General features: G+C 24.6%; 2 protein-coding genes across 7 annotated transcripts in view; one reads left to right on the top strand and one right to left on the bottom strand.

Moving 5' to 3' along the window:
• Nucleotides 1-24,972, bottom strand: part of LOC126894273 (small conductance calcium-activated potassium channel protein) — a 208,643-nt gene that overhangs the window by 70,251 nt on the left and 113,420 nt on the right. For all 4 annotated transcript variants that reach the window (XM_050665163.1, XM_050665160.1, XM_050665162.1 and 1 more), the window contains exon 3: nucleotides 15,537-15,656. In XM_050665163.1, coding sequence (XP_050521120.1) covers nucleotides 15,537-15,656 — 120 coding nt within the window. The remainder of the gene's footprint in view (nucleotides 1-15,536; nucleotides 15,657-24,972) is intronic.
• Nucleotides 1-24,972, top strand: part of LOC126894279 (uncharacterized) — a 139,702-nt gene that overhangs the window by 108,843 nt on the left and 5,887 nt on the right. Inside the window, exons 1-2 of one of the 3 annotated variants that reach the window (XM_050665189.1) lie at nucleotides 21,904-21,983; nucleotides 22,788-22,914. In XM_050665189.1, coding sequence (XP_050521146.1) covers nucleotides 22,830-22,914 — 85 coding nt within the window. In that variant the 5' untranslated portion in view covers nucleotides 21,904-21,983; nucleotides 22,788-22,829. Of the gene's footprint in view, nucleotides 1-21,903; nucleotides 21,984-22,096; nucleotides 22,232-22,787; nucleotides 22,915-24,972 lie in introns of those variants that run through there. The other 2 variants (XM_050665188.1, XM_050665190.1) reach the window with 2 other exon arrangements.

The raw sequence follows: 24,972 nt of genomic DNA, 5'->3' as shown, positions 1-24,972 counted from the left end.
TAAAAGCACATTTTACAAAGAACGTTAACTCATAACACAACAAGAAGTTTTTATTAATCGCCTATAATTTCTCATAGTCTCCGGGGCGTATCATTCCGTGTATGTTTCAATAGTGTATACGTTTTTTTTTTTTTTTGTATATGAAACACATCAGTACCTTGTTTTATATATTGTGCAAGTTTTAAGCGTTTATCGCTCACTGCAGTTTGTATACACTTCTGGTGTTGTTACTTAAATCGTTTGTACAAAGCAAACCTATATAACAAACTTATGTTTTTAGGCACTCGACGGTAAATGTTGGGTTTTTTCATAAACACTCTTGTATTTTATTTATGTACGCATTAATAGCTAATACTTTTCGACTATTTCATTGGTTAATACATGTACATGCTATACCACCCCAATGGTTTAAAAGAAATAAAAGCGTGTTCTTGGATTTTTATTTACTATTTTTGATTTTGTTCTTGATATTTTACTTAAATTACTTAAAATAAGACAGTAAAAAAAATCGTATCGATTTATATGTAGTTGCTGTTTTTAGTCCATTAATCATATTTATCTTTTTTGAAAATTAAATGTTTTGAACGTTATTCTTGTAAAATTGCTACTACAACATACTAAATCGATCGGTCTTAATACGCTTTAGTGACATCAATTATATTAGAATCGTTAAAATAGTAATGATAATTGTTATTGTACGCTGAAAAATAAAGTTGGGTAAATAAGACTCATCGCGGCAAATAAAATCATAAAATGTCGACAAGCCGATAGAAAATTGTACATGTCTCATAATCTATAAATCCAAAAGTAAAGTTGTAAATACATAATATTTCACAGTTACAAGTTGTTAAAAAAATTGGTTTCCAATGCGTTTTATGGATATCAATTATGCGCAAAGGAAACTTTACGTTTAAAATGACAATAGATATTAAGGTGAATAGAAATTCTACAGAGAATCACGTCTAAAAATGTTTATCGAATTCATTTTTTTTTTTTTTACATTAAAAGTTATATCTCAACGTAGAGTTCCCGGAGAGAAGATTGTAATGTTTTCGAATTATTTTTAAGTTGCAAATATTTGACCGTGTCCGTGTTTTGCATTAATACGCTTTTGCGAAGCCCCGACAATGACGTCGGATTATTATATCCACATAAAATTAATTACAATGCGTTAGTTTTAAAATGTGTACAAGTTACAACAGAATAACTGTTAATAATAAATAATACCGCGGAGGAGTTTTTTCAGACTAGTATTTAATTAATTTTTGAACAGAAATACTATCATAAAGTAAATTAATATCGTATGTTATGTGTACAGTATAGTGTACATAAACCGCATGTGGCGGATCTGTTTACTTAGTATTCATAGAACGTGCCGATGTTCAAATTCCGTTTTAATTAACTAACATTAACTGCTAATATAAAAGGATTAATTGAACTTTTTGTCACGCACCGAACTTATTTTGAATAAAGGGTTTATCGTTTATTACACGATGAGCGATTTTTAAAACGTTGTAATATTGCGTGGGTGGGCACTTGTGTCTATGTTTCTGTTGAACTTTCTTCGCGGTAATCAACCGATGGTTTATTATCGTTTCGCGTCAATCGCACCGACCGATCGCCATTGTAAATATGTTTGTAAACGGTGCAGATTTAATAATTAAATAATTAATAATTATTATCTCCGAGTAGACCACTCGGATCGATTGATGTACTCGGAATAGGTTCAAACAATCGCCTTTGCACACCGACTCGATGTGCGCCGCAGAGAGCCAAACTATTAAACGATGCAATCATTTTTGTACACCCGTATAGGAATTCGGGGGGGGGGGGGGGTTTAATGAGCAATATCGAATAATTTCTGAAGAGGACCCCCGCGCCACTAACATTCAAAAACAAAATCGATTGTACTTTTGTTTGATTTTCGAGCGGGCGACACTTGTTCAAAGGGTCGATTTGTATGTCCAACGAGGATAATCGTTATTGTCATGTTTGTTTTTCTCTTTATATTTCTTGGGAGTGTGTGCGCCATTATCGGTTAATCAAAGAGGAAGGAAAAATAATAACTGTATTTACAACAACAGCTATTAAGTGAATAATGTAAATATGATGATAATGTTTATTGTCATTGGGAGAAGATGGCGCATTGTTCCGTAACGGAAGTTTCGGAAACGTACGTTTTAATGACTACGCAATAGTTTAACAGAAGAAATGTTTCAACAATGCGTCATTGCCAGAAACAAGGGCTAATTGACAATGAATGAAAAAAAAAAGTACTTTTTGTTTACACAATTCTTCTCCGAGTAGACGCAACTTTTCGTTGTTTGGATTTGTTCTTTTATTGTTTTTAGATTACTCGGTCGATAATAATGTTAAAAATATTTTTGCTATACGAACGAAAGGCCTACAAAAAAAGAAAGTCTCTAGTGGTTCTTTGCTTAAAAATTTGTGGATACATAACCTCATATTCGAGCCGTTTGAAGTTTATAACAAAAAATCAAAGACACGAAAGGAAAAATTTCCTTTCGGGGATGATTTTATTTCTAACCTCTAGAAGTGACTTTACGATATTTCTTATTTTATTTATACTTGATTCTTGTTAAATATAACGACGAATAAATTTATCTGTGATTACCGAAAAATTAAAAAAAATTAATCAAATATTGCTATTTAAATATGGCATATTATACGGGCTTATTAATGGACATTATTGAATTATAATTGATAGTTACTCATAATTATAATTGATGATCGTTTCGTGAAAATCAATGACATACTATTGAAAAAATTGTCATATTAACGACAAATTTAGAATCAATCTATCTAATTAATTTTTTTTTCAATAACGCCATGACTTAAAATTACAGACAGACTTTTATTTATATTTTATATGTAAAAATAAATAAAATATATTTTTAAATTTCAACAATAGGATTACCAATGTAATCTATTGCCTGGCTTTAAACTAGACACGTTAATATAGTTTTATTGGGTCATGTCAATTTTTTTTTATTAAGTGTGATAGTAATGTATAATATATAATCAAAATATGAGTCACTTTTTACACTATTTTGGAATACGGTACGACAAAATGACATCAAAATAATATGGAAGTATCAGTAAATCTTTTTGACGTTCTCATTTTACGGTTCATGCATAATTTATTAATAATATTTTTTTTCGTTTTTACCAAATCGTTGACATGCCATCATATTTATGATCCTATATATTTTCTTGTTAATAAGGTTTATTTAATTTAAGACACGTTTTTAAGTCAAAAAAGTCTAGTTTCTAATATCGTTTTGTTAGTTTGGTAGACCTAAAATCTTGTCTTATTAAATAGATAAAAATTATCATCCGAATAACAGTATAAATTTATACTTATACCCAAGTGAATAAATCATCTACTTTAAAAATATAACTTAAATAATTAAGTAAAGTATGCTTTTCAATTTTAATTTTCATGAGATTTTTAATGGCTGCTTACTTATTTAGATTCATTAAATTATTAAAGAAAGATAAAAAATGTTGGCAACTTTTAACGGAAATTTAACAATTTTTACTTTAACGGTCATAGAAAAATAATTTTCAGAAAGTTTTTCTACTTTAATATTACATTAATAAAAGGTTTAGTTTTGAATAAAGTATATGTTCCATTACCATACAAAAAAGTCATTTTTACGGCAAATTGTAAGATTTTTAAACTAATTGGTCAATAAATTTCAATAATAAATTTAAAAATTAAACATTCGCAAAGTTTACATTTTTTAATTTTAAAGTACATTATATTAGCTTAGATCTCATATAAATTTAAAGAACGAAGGATTTTCGGGCCATTAACAAGAATTGGACAGAAAAAAATGTTGGCATGATTTTAAACCCTTTCAGTACTTTAGTTAATATTTGGATTTAAAAAAATGCATGTCGCCAGCAAAATAAATGTCTAGAATATTATCAATAAAAATTTCCTAACTTAGTTCTCAAAAAGATATTTCAATGTAAAAAAAAAACTAGAGATATCAATATCGACTGTTTTAAAACAACAATTGTATTTTTTTGTGAACTGAGGAGAATTTTTCTTTATTACAGCTTTAATTCGATACTATTTTTGATCTATTGACCTATTTTTGAGGAAAATTGATCCAGTAGACGTGTAGTGTTTACATTGACAGACACAAAAAAAAATCTGACATAGTAAAACTAACACCTTCTCACATGCACATGGAAATTAAAATATATATTGATTCGATAAAAAATAGTAAATTAAAATATGAATAAATAAAATAATTATCCAGTACGGTTTTTGATAGTTCACTTAATAGTTATAAAACGAATCAGTCACATATAAAGGACCATTAAGCACTCGGTCCAAATGTATGTTTTTTGGCAGTTATTTGGACACAGTCCAGTTATTCTGCCAGAACCAGGACATGTTTTAAATTGCTGTGGACGCAGGTTTAATTAAACTTATGCGTTAAACGCTAATGTCGCCGCAAAGACCCCCGTGCAGATCTGCTGGATGATTTAACCAAAAAGACCGTTGAAAACGACTAATATATTTTGCGTGGGTATAGATAGTGAGTGGTCCATGAGGATTACTGCACTGGCATTTTCCACTGTATTATAGAATTTTTATTTAGTATTTTTTCATCATTTACATAATATTCATTAAGGACTTAAAAGATATTTTTTAATTATAAATCTGAAACTATTTATTCAAATGATTTTTTTTTTCACAGTAATTACATTACTAGTTTCAAAGTTTTGTATAATATTCTCATTGATTGATCGGCTTGTATAATTTATAAAGATAAAAGTCGTCGATAAAATTATTGAGTTGTTCATGTAAAAGTTACTCCGCCGATTTTTTTTATTGAAATTGAAATATAAACTACATTCAATATGTATAAACACCAATAAAAATAGCACCATGATTAGCACGAGCCATAAATAAAAATCTGTACATCATAACGTAATAAACGTGCGAGATGCTTATTTTTTGGCACAATAACAGTATTAAATTTGGCTTTCAGACGAATCCATTATTACTGATTTTGTTAAATTTTTTACTGGATGTTCATTTCGCGTAGTTTAATGTATAATTTAATTTATGCCTCAGTTGAGATATTCTATTTTATTGTGTTATCTGGTTGTAATGTGTAAAAAATTTACTCTCTATTTGTTTATTAGTAAACTTTACAAAATTATATTGGTCTAATTAAATGACATGCGAAATATATTATCGTTATAAACTGTTTGTTCATATTTTTTTCATGAATTATTTGCATAACAAAACGATTCAAGTATTAATTTAATATCATGGTAATTTTGTGAATTTAGAGATTTGAAAAACTTTAATGCTTGTTTATGTAAACAATACTGTTATACTAGTAGAACCGCTAAATATCCTTTTGTGACATCATTACAAGACCGAATTTTAATTATAGAAGCAAAACAAGACTTTATCTGTCTCATAAATCATCTAGAGTTGTAATACCTAATTTACAATCGTGTTTATATGGCTAACTTTTGTTTAAGGTCATGTTCTACTGAAATATAATTACAGAGTTCCCCCTTTAAGTGATTAACATATACGTGTATTTACTTTTTAACTTACAAAAGGTCACAGTGGGGTACGTTCAGGTCTTCGACAGGTGTTTATTTCTTATATTAAAAGGTCATAATGCTCAACCAAAAACCACAACACTGTTACTGGACAAATGACCAATTTTCGGCATATTATCAAGTCAACTTTGATGCATAATTAATTAAATTGTTAAAAAATCATTACTCTGATTTACTTAGTCAACCCGTCAGTGAATTACGGTTGATTTTGATGGTTTGATTTTCATTTAAAACTGAAATCTGCTCCATTGCTGAAGTGCTCTTTACACTCTTTATAGATCTTTTATTGGTAGGCGGTTGTACCATAAAGGAAAATGGAAAGTTATACTTTGTGGAGATGTGAAAATTCGCTGAATCAATTTAAGGACATTTGTTTTACTTTAAACTCATAGTTAAAAAATATATTTTCAATTTTATTTGAATATTTTTGTACGCTTTTATATCTGAAACATTTTTTTTCAACGCATTATATAAAATTCATATTGAATTTATATGTATAGATATTGTAATGTACGACAGATTTTTCAGTTGAAATGGTATAAAAAAAGAGTGACATTTTTTTTATTAACTATATTTATACGTATTTGGATCCCGAAATACAAAGAAAGCCAATGAAATGAGATTTTTACAAACTAAAAAGTCACTAAAGAAAAGCAGATAAGAAAAATAATTTTTATTCCCATTATAGTTTGGATACAGTAAATCATCATTAATTGCACATTTATTTATATATATATTTTTTTTTTTATATAAACGTTATAGATTAAATATAATTTAAGAATGATACTAGACATTTTTTTTAAAATTTTATCTCTCATTTATTTGATATTTAATTGATATAATAACTTTAAAACACCTAGTTAAGAATATTTAAAGTTGTATTGTTTTCCTAAAATATTGTATTACCATTTTCCATTAATAATTCTTATTTCATTAATTGCACGAGAATATTATTAGGCATTTGCCTTAAATCAAACTTATAAATGCAAGCTAACTCTGTTTGCTAAATTGCATTTTAGAAGTTAAATTTGGTTTTAGGTTAACTGGGTCAACTGACATGCTTTTATCGAGAGCTAAAAGGTGTGTGAGTGAGCAATTAATTATTTATGACTGGTTTGTTACACAGACCTGACATTACCAGTGAGAAAAATATCGCCCTGAAATGTGTGTTCCTGACCGCTTACTATACTTTGTTAAGTAAACTTATAATTCAATAAATGGTAAAATTAACTGTTAAACAAATACATTTTTCTAGGTGCGTTCCATTCTACAGTCACTGTAATAATACTTAATTAATGTTTTTTTGGAATTAACTAATTCTGTACAACAAACGGAAAAACACTTGGTCAATTCGACACATATATTAAATATGTGCAATATTAATATTTAGTTAATGAGGTTGAGTTAATGTATAATTCACAAATATTGTTAAATAATTATAATGGAAAACAACACGAGGTAAAATTAATAATGTTTTGTTTATGGTTGAAATTTTATTTTACAATATGAATAAATAATCAAGATAACAATTTAAAAAAAATAATCTTAAATAACATTTTTGTAATATTATATATTATAAAAACATTATTATTATAATGCTAATTTAAAAAAATATGTTATATGGAAGACTTCAATAAAATGGTATAATCGATAATATCTCTTGTATTTGAAATAATTTTTTTTTTTTAATTTTATTTGAAATCAGTAGATATTGAAAATAAAAATGTCCATCTAGTTTTGATTAAACTTAACTGAATAAATCGCTTAGGGTATACAATTTTGAATACTAAGAATATGATAAAAAAAATACAAATTTTAAACTGATCTTTTTGTTGAATATACTCTAAATTTTTTTTTGATAATTTTATGTATTTTATACGACAAATATTGATATTTAGTTTCGTTATATGGTTTTGATGAATATCTAATCAATATGGAAGGTATACTGTGTCATAGATATAATGGATTCAGTACTACTGAGATTTCTAATTCAATAATATGAACGTGTGTTTTGTTAAATTAAGTAAATTTATCTCTACGCATTAAATATGTGTAGTGCAAGTTTATATTGGCGTTTGATGAAACTAACCTTCGCATGCCATTGTAAACTACAAACACTACAAACAACCTTTTCAAACATTTTCGTTAATGGGGTCGCCTCGTACTCTGCGAACAATGTGTTTCCATGTGTGGAAATTCTGACAAACATGAGAAAATAGTAATAAAATACATTTTAAATAGCTGACAACTAATTATTACACGTTAATAGAAATCTGCACTCCATTTTGTATTTGTTCTCATTCGTTTCAAACCTGTTAAACCTTTTCAGTTCATATTGATTTGATTATTAAATACCCATTTCATTCTACTATCGTCTTCACTGTGGGTCGGTGGTAAAATAACACACTGTGTATACATATAACACTACACATGTATTTATATATCGTACGTCACCGAGCGACCCTTTCTAAGTTACACGTCGTACCAGTCGAGTGTTGAATAATAATTATTAATAACATTATTGGCTATCCGAAGTTCTCCAATGTAAAATCGATGTAACTTTGCGAATTTATGGCAACTATAGAATTTAATACCATTTGTTCTGCTCAAAGAAGGTGGTTAAAACGACAAGTTTCGAAGAAAGAACCGCCTGGTAATTTTGCAGATTGGATCATAAAACTTGAACGCTATCATCACACAAAGAAGCCCAATGTCAATTGTCCGCTTTGTCACAAAATAGTTTCTCAAATATTTTCTACTTGAAATTCACGTGGCCTTACCAATAAGAAATATTGGGCTCTTAGATTTATTTAAACAAAATCATTTTTCGTTCTAGTTTTTAAAGGTATTACAACTAAAATGTTTAATTTGTTATGTAATTAATGAAAAATATTCCATTATATTAATAAATTTAATGAGTTTAATAATTTTTGATCAATTTTTATCTAATCTACATAAAATTATAGATTTATCATAGAAATATTTTACTATTAATTTAATTATAAATAATAAAGGAACGACAAAATTTTAATAATAAATGAATTTCAATTTCAATCAATACATCAAAAAGTTTTTGAAATTTTGTTTCCGAGTAAAAAATAAAGCAATTAAATGATCACAAAAAAAAAAAAATATATGTTGTCAAAAGTGTTAAATAATATTAGGAATCACATATTTTATAAATAAAAAAAAAATTTTAATTATTTTACAGATTTATTTTTTATAAATTTTGAACTTGCTGGCTAAAATTGTTATTAGAAATATGTCAAGTGTATTATAAGTGAAATATGGATAGTTATATTTTTTATATAAATATTATTAATGAGCTATCTCATTTAATTTAATAATTTATTGAATTTTATTAAACAAACTTCTTCTGTGTTTAAAGTTGAAATACTTTTAAAATAAATAAATTTATTCTAATAGTTACATTAATAGAATTTGTTGAAAATTTCATAATCATAAGCCAACCATTACATATCGTGTACTTTATTAATGGTAAAAATGGTAAATTTCTCGGACGGCGTTCCGGTTATGCAATTTGACTACATTTTTGAGTTGCAGACTAATTTATTATAACACAACTTATATCTATTAGCTAACACTGATGGTATTTTTTTTTTTATTCATTAAATTTGTATATATTTTTATTTATTTGTATAACACATTTTTTATGACCGAACTTAAATTAATTTTTGTCCTACAAATTTTTAATTGGATTCATAATTAAAAAATGGAAAGTTCTATATAAAAAAAAACTATTTTTTTTCAAAATCAAATTTTTTTTATTCTTAATAAATATTAAAATTACGGATGAATCTCTTCAAGAAAAAAAATTGCTACAGTTATATGTAAATATATACATTTTTAAAAATTGTATGTTTAGTAAGGACGTTAAAATTTATAGTTTTATTAGTTTTTTGAAAATTGGAGTTGTCTTGGTGTAATACCATTTGTAGTTTCATAATCAATATCGAAAATATTTCTGTATTAATTAATAATAACTAGTTTTGTTTAATAAACACACCATATTTCTAATTAATAAAATTTAGATTAATTTGACGTGATTTGAAAACGTAAAATAATAACCTAAATAAAGTAAATTGTAGTAAATAAATCTTTTTGATTGATGTCATCCAAATTAAATGGCTCGCTATTTTAACAATAGTGCAAAATTTTGATTTCAAATATTTATTATATTTCAAATACAACTGATTTAGTTGCGTAATTACGTCATTGGAATAGCCCATTAATTTATTTTAACCGACTGCCAAAACTAATTATATAACCGCGTTGAATTCAAAATTGGATGAAATTCAAGAGGTGATAACGCGTTGACTATTTTCTTCCCTATTTCAGTGTTTATATAATTAAGAGGGGAATAGAAAAAGGGTCATTATTTTTAAGCTACTAAAAGGTTTGGAGTAGGTTGAAGGGTAAAACTGCTATGTAGGAATTGCTAACTATTGGAGTGGGATAATGATTTTTGTTTAAATAAAAAGTGGTCAGGTCCTTAAAAGAGAACGTAAGAGCTTTTAATACCATAGACTGCCACAAATGACTTGAAATACTATCGTGATTTAATACCACTACTATAGACGAGGAGGACTTAGAAAGTATTCAGAAAATAAGAGAGGGGAATGACTAAGCATTACAATGTCATACTGAGTAAACTGGCTGTCTATCTCTCGGGTCCAGAAATGACTTAAGTGCTCATGATTATTCGAAATGGCTACTACTGTCTGTTAATTACCATAATAACACCGTTATAAATATAAATACATAAAATACACACAAAAAAAGAAAAATTGTATCATATTTAAAAATACGCCATCGATAATAGTACCTCTATTGAAAAGCGAAAATATCTTAAAACTAATGGTTATTTATCTTTGCAAATAATATAATTTATTTTCTTAAAATGTGATCCAGTATTTTCAGTTCTAAAACCATGGGGTTATTCCCAATGGAGTTTGTATCCAATGTGTAAACTTCACTTAGTGTGTAAAAAGTCATGTTTAAAATGCATACTGCAGTACGTTTTCTTTTATTCTCTGGCTATATCGCTGTTCTTTATTTTTATTATTTTTTTATACATTGAAGTAATTTGATCTTGCCAAAAAGAAAACTCGTGGTTTTTTTTTATAAAAACGTACATATACTCACATTTTGAAACCTGAGACTGAAATTTACAAGGGATCATCTACGTGATTATGTAATGCTGAAAATTACATTGCTATAAATACAAAAAGGTTTGGAAGTTATTTTTCTTGTTTTGACGATATGAAAAAGTTCTATTACTTCAAATTTTAATTACTGTAATAATATACAAAATATTATTTTGCTAATTTACTAATATAGCTAACTTGGGTGTACAATAAAAACGTGAATATTTTTGCGTATTAATAGAATTATTGCATTGAAATAATAAATTAAAAATTTTGATACTTTTTTCCGTTTATCTACTGATCTCAAACATATCTAGTAAAAATTAAGACAACTTCATTTATAAAACTATTATCAGCTAACACAATCGCACATTTATAGAAAATAAAATGTTTTATTTAGTTCTTATCATAGTTTCTTTGGGTTAGCTTATTCCATTTTATAAAAATTCACTGTACAAGATTGTGCTGATTTGTTGAAAAGTTCAATTCCTTTATTATATTTTCAACATTTGAATGTTAAAATTGAAATAAAAATTCTTCTCGCCTTACTTACGTAATTATAACTCTCTGTTATTTAGTTGTCACATTTATAAACTTTTTAAAAAATGGATGTACAATTTGTTACACTTAGCATATAATTTTTTTACTGTCTTTCAAACGAGACTAAAAATTATCTTTTTCCATTCTTAAATAATCCGAAGCAAAATAAATCCATTTACATTATATTTTAAATAATCCAACAACTCTTTGGACGTTTTTGGTAAGTCGGTTTATTTCTTTAAAAAAAATAGTAAAAGAAAAAAATACATAATTATTTATTATATTACAATGACTTGAATGATTTATTATTGGCAAAAAATTGAGATCGTTCGTTTTAACTTAGAAAATATTTAATATTTTTATACGTATAATATATAATTTTTATAATGTAAAAATTAAAATTTCTTTATTTATAACTAAAGGAAAATTATTTAAAATAAAATATCTCATTTAAATAAGTAACAAGAGAATAGTTATTCAATAGATGGATATTTCAAGTTTGGGAAATAGAATGACATAAATGTATATGCTTCACATTTTATTTAATAACCTTTTATCCTAAATTTTGAAAAAATAATTAAAAATAAAAATTTGTAAAAAATATCCATAAATTAATCAAAAAATGTATCATTATTCTGTAAGTAATAAATTTAACAAAATAAAATATAAACATATAATATTTCAGTATTCATATACAATAAAAGTATTAAAAATGAGAAAATTTCCAGAAATATAAATTGTTTACTTAATGCGCTCGCAAATATTATGATGTAAAGTGATTGTCATGTTAAATATTGTTGGAATCTATATGAATGTCAATATGTTTGTTTTTTTTTTTAGACACATTTTTTTTTTTAAATAACAATCCTGATTTATTATTGTTTACTCCCCTATTGCTTAACATCATGTTTTATTACTGTCAGTTATTTCATATTTAATTTTAATCATAGTATTGTTGTAAGTTAATAAATAAATTGTGAATTGTTTTATAGTAATTTGAAAATAATTTATTGTTAATAATATTTGCCCATAGTCATAAAATAGTCCGGATTAATGTGTGTGGAAGAAGTTAAAAATTATATGTATTTAAGAATAAATAACCCTTTAAATACGTATTAAATTATATTATTAAAATTAATAAAACATTAATACAAAAATTATTTTTGATTAATAATGATTTTTGACACAAGTATTTTGGAAGTTATTGCCTTATTAAAATGTATACAAACAATAGAATGCTGGTAAGATATGGTTATGAATATTTTTATGTTACTAACATTTAGTAAATAATAGATAAATTTGGAAGTTATTCGCAATTATTTAAAATTAAATTTCAAGATGATTAAACAAAGAAAATGATTAATTTAAAGCTCTCAAATAAAAATTTGTAACTTTCCAGCTAGACATTTCTAGAAATTTCTAGAAACACAAATTATAAAACAAAACCATTAGTGTTTTTAAAATATTAAATCATTTAATTAAAAATATTTTTTGAAGATTTTTTATGGTATACAAAAATACATGAACAATAACTGGTATTCTACTATTACAACTAAATGAGTACATAGTCATACTTTCTATCAGTAAATTATAATAAATCTATTCAATATACCCTATTTAAGTTTATAGCCTGTGAAATAGTAATCAAATAAATGAATTATTACTGTCTATTGCAAACAATTTATAGCGTTTAGTTTTCATGTGCAAATTATTCTAGTCAATCATATGAACACATATTATAATAAATTATTACCCGTAAAGGTTATGATATTCTAGGGAAATTAAGCTTTGAATTTATTGAAATTGCAGTGAACAAATATATATTCTCTTAGCTTTCATACAATGTTATACAGATGTATTATTTAGTTGTTAAATGTATGTTGGAATCGATTTCTAGCCAAAGGGTTACTTGCAATTGATCAATTTCCAATAAACTAAATTCAAAAGTGCTTTTTTGGAAATGTAAAACGTTGTATTCAACATTGTAAAAGGATATGTATCCGTTTATGTAAGTAAAATTGAAATTTGAGTTCATCAACAAACTTGTGAAGAAAAACAAAAAGGTCGCATTTGAATTGATGCTCGTTAAAAGCTTTGCCGAACGCTTGTCTAGTTAAACATTTATGAAGAGAACACATTTTTCTTCTGGCCTGAATTATTAAATGTTTTTGTTTTGACCTGTCATGAAAACCCTAAACTATAAATTTCTTAAAATTGGAACTAGTTTTAAGCATTTTTAGTGATTTCTTTTTTAGAGGCTAGGATATTGCTCATTACATTAAGTATTAGTCTTTCCATTACACGGTAGATTTACTCTCTGTGTTTAAAATTTAAATAAATAAGCATTTCGGTGGTGAAGTTAAGAGAAGTCGAAACACCTTTCCCTGTTTATACTCGTACTGATGTTCAGAGTAAGTAATTCAATGGCAAGATGAGGTGTTCAGTATTGATCATATACCCTCTTGTAGTCCTGCCACGTTGAGGCCAAATAACGTCACTGCATCAGGTGATATAAAATAAGTAAACGTTTTCACTTGTATTGTCGTATTTCATAACACTCGTTGTTTGCTATTAAATATTTGTCAATACTAAGGTACCATTCAAGTGTTGAAATTTTTATTTACACTATATAAAATTTAAAAAATAATGTCAAACGATTTTGTTTATTTTTATTGAGAATATTGATATTTAATGCAAAGCATACATTATGTAAATTTAATAAGAAAAAATACCTTCGGTAATAATATTCTTCTTAGGTAAATATTTAAATTTATAAATCATAGTTATATATCACATCATAATACCATTTTTATTATTTCGCTTACATAATTAGTAAATTATTGTAACGCGATAACTGTTTATTATGCCATAAAATAATCTCTCTTACTTCGCAATATCTATTTAAACCACATTGATTCATCGAAATAGATGAAATTTGTAAAAATAACATTTGCGAAAATGTAAATTTTTTGTATGACGCAAAATTAATAATTACATTATATATGTGGTCCTACCTGTTCACATTTGCGTTTTCGATTATATGATAATAAAATAAAAAAATCATAGTAATAATTATTCAGGAAATGCGCTGTTGGTGAATCCACGATATTATTTTATTATCATCAATTTTTTTATTTAAATGTATAAAATATTCATGAAACAGTGTAATGACAAGGGTCCACAGTGATGGATGATAACCATAGCCTATATTCATGCAATGTCATTTTCTTCGTCTTGCATTTTATTATAACTTTTATTAAAACTTTAGATTTTTTTTTCACTATTTCACATTTAAAATTATCAATATTACACAAGCAAATAATTATATGAGAATATCGTCGACTATAAAATTTTATGTGTACGCATAAAACTCAATGAAGGTGCCATTATATGTTATAATAAATAATGCACGAGACACAAACTTTTTTTAAGTATAGACGTAACTAAATCAACTAATAAACCTTTTCTTTATATCATAAAGAAATCTATGTCCAAAATGTTTCAATAAAGAATTTTTATTTGTAACAACCCGTTTAGATCCCATTATCATTGTGACTCACAATTTGTTGTTGCTATATTTTTTTTTTTAGAAAACTTCTCCATGCCACAATATATAGCTATAGCCATATGTGTGATATGTGGCGGTAAAATTTGACAAACTAGGTTTATGAAAATAAAAAATAAACATCTGCAGTTAAAGAACGCAGTGTGGTCTCTGAAGACATTCCGTAACGGCTGACTATTTATCTTGTTCTTTTTATGATGTTTCATCACACTGTAATGCATTTTGGTTGTATCATATTGTTGTTGTACATGGAAAATAGGGACAAGGCAAAGACCATTATAAACCAATGACACTTGTTCATTGAAATATCAAAGCCGCCAAATATTATTGTACTTTTTAAACATAATAGCTATACTGCTTTACTACAGGATAGGGTTGCGCAGTGCTGCATTCAAAGCTCGTGCATTGAGATAGTAATTGTAATAATAATAATAATAATGACTGTCTAAATATTCGTAAAGCCAGAGGTGAGCAATATAACGATAGTAGTGCTACCGCGTAATAATACTAAAATTGTTGAAAAAACTTTTAAAATGTGTGTAAATAATACTAGATATCGGTGAATGTGTTTTTCACGTGTGTACACTGTGTACGTGACGGTGTGTACGATTGTATTTTTTTGCTAAATTGCTCTGTACCGTTTTGATGATTGGAATTGTGTCTGAATTCGCTGCTTCTGTCAATGCTCGTCTGAGTCGGGCTCGACGTGCCTGGGTTCCCTGAGCTGCCAATGTTTGAGCCGATAGCAATACTCCCGCCTGGATCCCATAATAATAATAATATATATTTATTGTAAAAATTATGTTGATCAATTTTTTTATAATTCATAAAAACATTAATCATATAGTAATAAAACATTATGATTTATTGTTACATTAGTACTTTTCTTTCGAGAGTTTCACTATGTAAAAAGTATAAATTTAAAATTATGTTTTTTTACTAGCCAAGTAATTAATGGTTAACTGTAAAAACCAACTAAATTCGATGAGATACTAGTAGTTTGTTTTTTACAACGCCAATCTAGTAACGCTGTTGTACGCAACTTTTAATATTTTATGATTCAATCTTGGACAAAATATTTGATTAAGTGTCGGAACAACAAAATTAAATTAAATTAAGAACGAAATTTATTTAATATTTCAACGGAAAGAAAATTTAATGTAATATTAGTTTATTTATGTTTTTAACCAACAAAATAACAATAAATGCAAAAGTATTTAATTTATAAGATAAAAAAGCACAGCAAGTTACTTCTATGATCGAAAAATTAAATAATATAAATATAATTTGAAAATGTATATAATAATTATTTTTTCAAATTTTTATATAACTGTCTTCTTATCAAAACATGTAAACAGTTTGTAAACAATTGAGAATGTATATCTATTTCTGGCATAACCTGTAAAAGTCTTTTATTCTATAATATATCATCTTTTTTGTTACATTACCATTATAAATGTACTTAATTTTTTGAGTACAATACCAAATTAGAAAATATAATAAAATGCTTTAGGTTATAATATAAAAAGCTACTTTGAGTTTTTGTTTTATTTCTCTAATTGTTCACAACCCAAAAACTTTTATTAAGAAATTCATTTATTTTTAGATAAAGTAAATCAAGATCCTTATGCAAATAATCTTAAGATTAACTTAAGTTTGTAATTTATTCGTAAATATTATTTATAGAACTAAAATAATCTATTTTTAAATAAAAATAAATTCAAATTTTGCCATAAACAAAATAGTATGTAATTCTTAAATAAAAATTCAAATAGTAACGATTCAAATAAAAAAAAATCTAAGTTTAATTGATTAATTTTGATATGCAACAATTTTCAAATGTCATATATTTTGAAATATTTAAATATTTCATTTTTACAATTATTATACTTATATATTAAAAAAAAATTACGAAAAATTGATTACATTATAAGTTAATATATTAATATAATTATTTGTACTGGTAATACTGTGCTGAAAAAGTTATTATACTAGTAATTTACTAAGAAAATATTGAATATATTTAAAACATACATAAAAAAAATGAATAAAAATAATCAAAAATAATCAAAAATTATTTTAAACTTCTAGTCAAACTTTCAAAAATATAGTTGTCACTTTAATTTTATTTATTAGTATATTGTTAGTTTATATAACTAGTTGAAATTCGATTGTTCATAATAAATTGGATTTTTCTTAGACTACAAATGTTGTTATATCAGTTTTATTTACTATCCTATTTTTTTTTATAAAAAAATACTATTTGTACCGCGAAAATAAAATAATTTGTATATTATTTACATTAAATAACCAAGTCACTTATTGGAAATAAGGTCTAGTTCGTTTTTTTATTTGCGTTGAGTGTCGTTATGTAATGGGGTTATTACTATTTTTTATTCGATATTGCATTAATATATAGAAATAAAATTTACTATAGCCAGTGTTGAAATAAGAATTTTTTTTATAAAATTTTAAGCATTAATGCAACCAAAAGAATTTTTTTTTCATAGAATTACTACAAAAATAAAGCTGATGAGCAAAAAAAAAAATGGTTTTTAAACACAGTATTAAACACCATGATAAATTCCAAACATCTAAAGTCACTTTAAAATAGTTAAGAAGTATACTTGGTATTCAATACTGACTGCAGTTTCCTACCATAATTTAATTAATTATACAAAGATTTCAACTAGAGTAGTTGATTTTTTGTGCAATAAAAACTTTTTTTTTATCAATCAAATATAGTAATTTTATTAAAATTATGTAGTATTTTGATTAATTGTGTTATATTTTATATTTAAGATATTTTTCTGAGTACAAATTTTTCAAATAAAGATCCGTCATTTTTTAATTTTTTATTTGAACAATTCAATATTAAAATTGAAAAAAAGTATCACAAGTTTAAAATAAAATTAACTTTATTACAAATTAATTAAAAATAGTATTAGATAAGTTAGAATGATTTTAAAAAGTTTAAAAAATTTTTTCTTATGAAAAAATCTAAAATTTGGAATTTGAAAATAATGACAATGATTTTAAAATTATAAATGGACAAGTTTATAATTTTATTATTATTACTATTAATAGTATGCAAGTAATTCGATGCTATCAATGAATTTTGTAAAACATATATATCTGAGAATTTGATAAATGAAATGGTTAAACATAAAAACTAACCACCTCAGAGATTTAGATCGTCAATTACAGATTTCATTGTGGTCTTTTATAAAACGACTGTATTTATTGAGCAATTTTCAAACAAATGAATATTTTTCCATCTGTTATTTTACCCAATCACATCATAATATTAGAAAATTACACTCATAGTAATCTTTAATAAATAATAAATAAATAAAAGTTTAGCGTATGCATTTAAGTAAAATTAATCAACAATTTAAAAAAAAAAATATATTTTTTATTCGGATTTGTATTATATAATTATAAAAAGGTACAATATTTAGACAAAAAAAATGAAAAGAAGTACAACACTTTTAATAACATATTTGAAACTTAAGTAAATGCCTACAGGATAAAGATAATTTAAGTGATTAAAAATGTTGCATACGTTTAATTATATTATAAAAGTATAATATTGAAAAAACGTATTTTGTTTTCTAATATAAACCAATTTAATTTGAACAATTTATTGTTTATATTAAGATTGATTAAATGAATGGATAAAAATTTTTTTTTACAAAATAATTTTTTCTTATAAGAAGAGTACGTTATATATAGATTGTGAATATATATATATACATAAAAGATTTGATTTTATAATAATTATTTTTTTGTTTATTGATCATGAATATGACATAAACGTAACATGTTTAATAATTACACTAATAAACTAAGAATTACCTAAAGCAACTCATATAACAAGTATATATTTTTAACTGTAGGTAAGATTTAATTGATTAAAAGCGAAATACTACAATAGTTATAAAAATTAGCATTTAAAAATTATTGTTAATATTGTCATCTAATGTTTTTGGGATAATAATGGTCAGTATTATTGGTATAAATCCCTCTCTTAACTGTCGTAAATTTGTATATAAAGTAACTTATACATGTTGTTGTTATTAATTTTTTTTTCTATTAATAACGTTTATGCTTTTTATTATAATAAATTGCGTGTTAAGTTTCTTTTTATTAAAGATGTATTTTTAATTTATTTACACATTTACTTAAATTACTGTGATTATCAGTAACTGTTTTACAACCCAACCGCGATAACGTGATTTCTTGAATGAGTTTCTATACAGAGTGATTTTTTTATCATAACCCACTCAATTACTTACAGAATAATAATAAATTAAACATTTTTTTTTCGATTATCTTTAGTTACACATCATTCTTGAATTATTAACTATGTAATACTTTTTAAGTTCATCCCTTATGCCTGGTAAGGGTGTCAACTTTGTTTTTTTAATGGGAACACATATTTTGAATTTAATAAAATGTTTGAGTTTTTAATTTAATAATAAATGGCATTTGAATTTTTAGTATAACTTTAGTATAAGTTTCAAATTTTTGAGTTAATATATAGGTATAATACACAAGGGATTACAAATACAGGTAGCTAATTGATTTTTTATGACATCGATATTAGCAGGTACACAGCATTGTTATTATCAATGATAGTAAGGTACATTGTTGTGAGTTTATAAATACACTAACCAACAATACAAAAAGTATATCTATTGATAGTCATAATTGATTATAAACAATCCGTGACTGTGATAGCAATATCATAAAAAACCAATTAGCTACCTGTATTTGTAATCCCTTGTGTATTATACCTATATATTAACTCAAAAATTTGAAACTTTAAATGTTTATATCTAATAAACAAATTAAGTTTCATTAAAAATTCAAATGCCATTTACTATTGAATTAAAAACTCAAACATTTTATTAAATTAAAAATATGTGTTACCATTTAAAAAAACAAAGTTGACACCCTTACCAGGCATAAGGGATGAACTTAAAAAGTATTACATAGTTAATAATTCAAGAATAATGTGTAACTAAAGATAATAATAAAAAAAAAAATTTAAATTATTATTATTCTGTAAGTAATTGAGTGGGTTATGATAAAAAAATCACACTGTATATATATATATATCTTTATTATCATATGAAAACTAGACTCTAGACAACATTTTGGTCAAATTTAAAATAAACAATCAAACGGTTTTTTTTTCGTTTCTTTCATATTAATCAAAGAAAAGAATTCTTTTTTTATGATAACTCTAAGTTACATTAAAATATTTAATCAAAAATATTAATAATTTTTTTTTTATCGGATATTGATTATTTTTAGTCCCACCAAGTAAATTTGTAACAAGAAGACTTAAAAATTATAACTGAGTATTTATTTAGCTAAAATAGGTCTGATGATGAAATTGCATTGATATTACAACGAATACTGTAGAAAACATTAAAAAGAAACGCTAAAGTAACAGATGTTTTTTGAATAAATGCTTAGACAAAAAATCCAAAATCCTATATTTCTAAATATTAAATCAATTGAGAGAATAACAAGCTCTCGTGAAATTTTTAATAGCTATGTCCAACAAAAAGTGTCTGCATTGCTTTATTTTCGATCCTAATAAAATAAAATACTATAACTATGCTTTATGATTAAATAAATGTTTGAACGATTCACTTAAAAAGATACTTTACAAAATGTGACTACTCAATCTATTTATACTTTTTCTTTGAGAAGTAATTTTTGTCACTTATTACAACAGTTTTATTATTTCTAACTGCAAAAAAGGTGAATCGATTTTAGAAAAATAAATCTAAAGCCATTTTTTATTTTAGGAAAATATTTAAACAAAAATTAAAAGATTCTACTCAGGAAGAAGAAAAAAGTACAGAAATTAATCAAGAAGAAGATGTAAATGATAAAGAAACGGAATAATAACGAAAACAAATAAATGCTAAAATATTTAGTACGACTTGAATCCTAAAAAATAACATATGTTGTTTTTGTTAGCTTTAACCTAAATCAAAGTGATTAACTATATACAAACTATAATGTCTGTATACTATGTCTGAATAATGTGATTATATTGATACGAAATAAGATTTATTTCAAATTTGTTAATCTCTTACTTAATCGTCAGGGATTTAAAACTTCGGTTCTTAATATACTTTCAATAGTGTTTATAATAGAAGAACTACAACGTCAGAAAGATAAAGCATTGCGTAATCACAAATATCTGTTATCATAGATTAACTAAATCATAATTGATAAGGTTAAGGGTGTAAACGGAGTAATAATTATTTCTATTTCAACCCTAAATTTACTTCCTAATTATGGATACCATTCTATTGTGCAATTTTAGATATCAACAAAAAAATTTGTTCAGAAAAAGAGTTATTTCAAAAAAATGTTATGATCTCTAAAAACTTAAATGTGCACTACTGCCGGCAAAAGAAGGCTGATCTTGAAATGTGTACCGCGATGTCATAGTAAAAGTACATCATGAAATTAGATATCGCAAACCAAGGCGTCGTATAGAAGCACTTTGCCAAATCCCCACAAAGTCATCTTTCACTTATGTTTTAGATCTCAATACCATTTTGTACAGTTTAATATGATATTAACTTCAAACAAAATATAAGTAAAAATAATAATGTTAAGTAATATTAGGAAGTTAGCTTGCTATGAAATTTTCATTATTATCTTTAATATTTGATTTGTTTACTTATAATAAGTAGATCAATAGTGCATAAGTCCAAGTAAATTCAACTATCAAAAAGATTTATATATTTAAAAACTTTAAAAATTAAAGTAAAGCCAACTTTTGTATTGAAGCTAAAATTAAGGTGATGATGAACGTGTGCAATAATAGCTTTAGAAGTTCATACTAGTCACGCAACAATGTACTATAATAGATTCTTTATAATTATAAATCATCTTTGACAATTACATTATATTAATATCATTAAAATTAATTAAATATTTCTTAGCTATGTAATCATATTTTTTATGATTCAAGTTGCTGAATAAAACTTCGATAACAATATTACCACAATTTAAATGATTATGTGCGAGCTTTTAATTAGTAATGAAAGGTACATACATATGTTGAGTTTATTGATTCATATTAGAATATGAAATAATATTAAACTATTCTTTAACTACGTGTTATTTTTAAGACGTCATAGTTATTTTTTTATAACTTGGTATATAAAAAAGTATTAAAAAATAAATCCATTTAAAGTTATCGAAAGAAAAAATTAATATATTCAATAAATTTAATACGAATAAAATTTAAGCATATTAAAATAACATGTTGAAAAATGTACTTATTTTTATGCTTGTGAGTATTTAATTCTGATAAATAATTTAATTAGCATTAGTTGTGGCATAAAAGATTTAATTGTCTCATTTTTAATTTTATTCCATCAACTTCAATAAAACTATAATTTTTAAGCTAGTTTTAGATAGGATAAAAAAATAAATACTTAAGATCTATAAATATATAGATGTTTTTCTTGTTTTCAAAAAATTAGTTAAGCATTAAATTGAACGTAAAATAAGTTACACTTAAAATTATTTTATTTTTTAGTAGAGCTTTAATTAAGTCAAAATTAATCTTTTGCGAATTTTATTTGATTAACATTAATGCTGTCCAGAAAATTACATCTTTAAAATACAATATAGTGTAACATCTATTCATTATACATATTACATAAATTATTTTTCAAAAAAAAAGAATGTTTTTACTTTTATTATGTAAAATAAAATTTAACTACCATTTTTGTTAAAATAACTTTTCTGTAATAACTTATGTACGTAAGTGTTTATGTTTCTTGTTACAAATATGTAAGGTAAAAATTATTATTCAAAAATAAATAATTTTACACTGTTTCTAGATTTTTAAATGTATAACTTGCAATGAAAAGACAAATGAATTTATGAAAGCGATTGTAGATGGAATAATTATGTATGAGGATTGTCTTAAAACTTTAGGAGATTTATTCAATCTACGACATCAAATGAGTACGTTAGCAAATACTATACTGTGTCATTAATTAAGATTATTATTCGCTTTTTTTACTCTCCTTAAAAGAATTTTTAAAAATTTGAATGTTTACTTTTTTATTATATATATTGACTTGAAATCTTTTTATGTACTCTCAAATTTTATTATCAGTAATGGTTTTTCTATAAAGTATAAAAAACAACTATTTTTTTTTAAATTGGAACCTTATATTTTTTATAAATATTCTTTAATCTGTTATTTATAAATAATTTTTGCGTTTGAATGAAAAAAGATGGAACGTGTATTTATAAAATGATTTAATTTTAAATAGAAAGGACATTAGTAATCTCACTTTAAATATAATGCACTCGCATTATTAAAAGATATAGTAAAGGGTATTAAATATTAAATAAACATATCAAATTTTTCAAAATTTTTCAATAATAAATAAACTTTAACCAATAAATTTTACATATTATAATTATATTTTATATAGGATATATTGTGTTTACTGTAAAAAGTTAATATTATTTTTTTAATGTAAGTTCTTCTGTTATGTAAGTAATATGAATTTTCAACATAATTTTTAAATGAAAAATGAGAAATTGCAGTTTTTGAATTTTTTATTATTTTTGGATTTTCATAGAGTTATAAAATCGAATTTTTAAAAAATTTCTATCTGAAGAATATAGGGAATTTTCACTATTTTGATTATAAATTAAGAAATTATCTGTACTGATAATCGTAAAAGTTTTTCAAGAATTTAAACAAACATCATATTAATATACAAATAGTATGACTCAACAGACTTATATTTTTATTATACGATTATTTTGTTTATTTAGACGTATTTGCAAGCATAAACAAATGATTAAATAGAACAAAATTTATGTTAAAAACTATTTGAAAAATCTAATTTTTTTAATTATAATGATTGTCAGACAACCTATATATCTTAGTCAAAAATGTATTTCTTCAGAAACTTATGTTGCAATATATGAAGCTGTGTAATCTTGTAACCAAAACTTTAACATTTAAAAAAACAATTAATTTTAGGTTCATTTTTATTTAATATGCTTTTATCGTAATTTAGTAAGAAAAGGTTTTTTGCCGTATCTCCTACCAAATTATATTAATTCGGTTTCTTCACAGAAGTGTTTCCACCGAAATATTGTCGCCGTTGTTAAATATCTAAGACTATAGTACGTCCTATTAGGCCACTTCTTGTAGATTCAATGAGTCTTGTCTCTCTGACAAAATTTAGTATCTCTATGAGTTTTAAGTTTTTGATGTCTTCTTTATCGAGAAAAGATTTTACCGAATGTTTACATATAATGTAAAATGAATCATCCTTTTATGTTTTACATTTCCAGCACAATGGTGATTCTGTCACCCTCATTGTGTAAAGATATAAAAATTATACTGTAAAAATAATTAATAATTGCCCCATTAAAATCTAAAAATTTTAGAATAATTATAGTAACAAAAAAATGTTTAATCATATAAATGTGTTGTACAAATGACAATTGTTATATAAAAGTTATAAAAGATTTTTAACGCATGAGGGACATAAAACAATAGACGTTGTTTTGAATGAATATGCGTAGAACTAAAACGATTTAAAAAAAAAAAACCCAGCACGGGGGGTCACGGCACAGTGGTGACGTGGTATAGATGGATCAAGTATAATGATATCTGACAGTGATTAAAATCACTATAAAAAAAAAAGGCTTCGATGCAAATCTTTAGATAGTGTTTAATTTTAAAAAATTGAAGGATTATTCCAAAAGCTTCATAAACTGATAGTTCCTTATTAATATCCTGATTAAGATAAAGTATGTCGAATGAAAAAGGGATTATTAAAAAATAGAATTTCCCATAAAAAAATTATATTGATTAATACACTTTTCAATAAGTTATAGCATTATAAAGTTAAAAATGTAAAAAATAAAATTGAGAATTTTCACACAATAATAGCATTTGGTAGCCATTTTCATCGTGAAGACAAAATAAAGTCCGAAATTTGTTTTTTACATAATAAAGTAGATTACATTAGCTTTAATTTAATATATATA

The sequence above is a fragment of the Daktulosphaira vitifoliae genome, unplaced genomic scaffold, assembly GCF_025091365.1.
Source record: "Daktulosphaira vitifoliae isolate Bord-2020 unplaced genomic scaffold, ASM2509136v1 Scaffold_1, whole genome shotgun sequence".
Taxonomy (NCBI): Eukaryota; Metazoa; Arthropoda; class Insecta; order Hemiptera; family Phylloxeridae; genus Daktulosphaira; species Daktulosphaira vitifoliae.
Note: the sequence above shows the minus strand (reverse complement) of the source record. Positions and strands in the feature narration are given on the sequence as shown.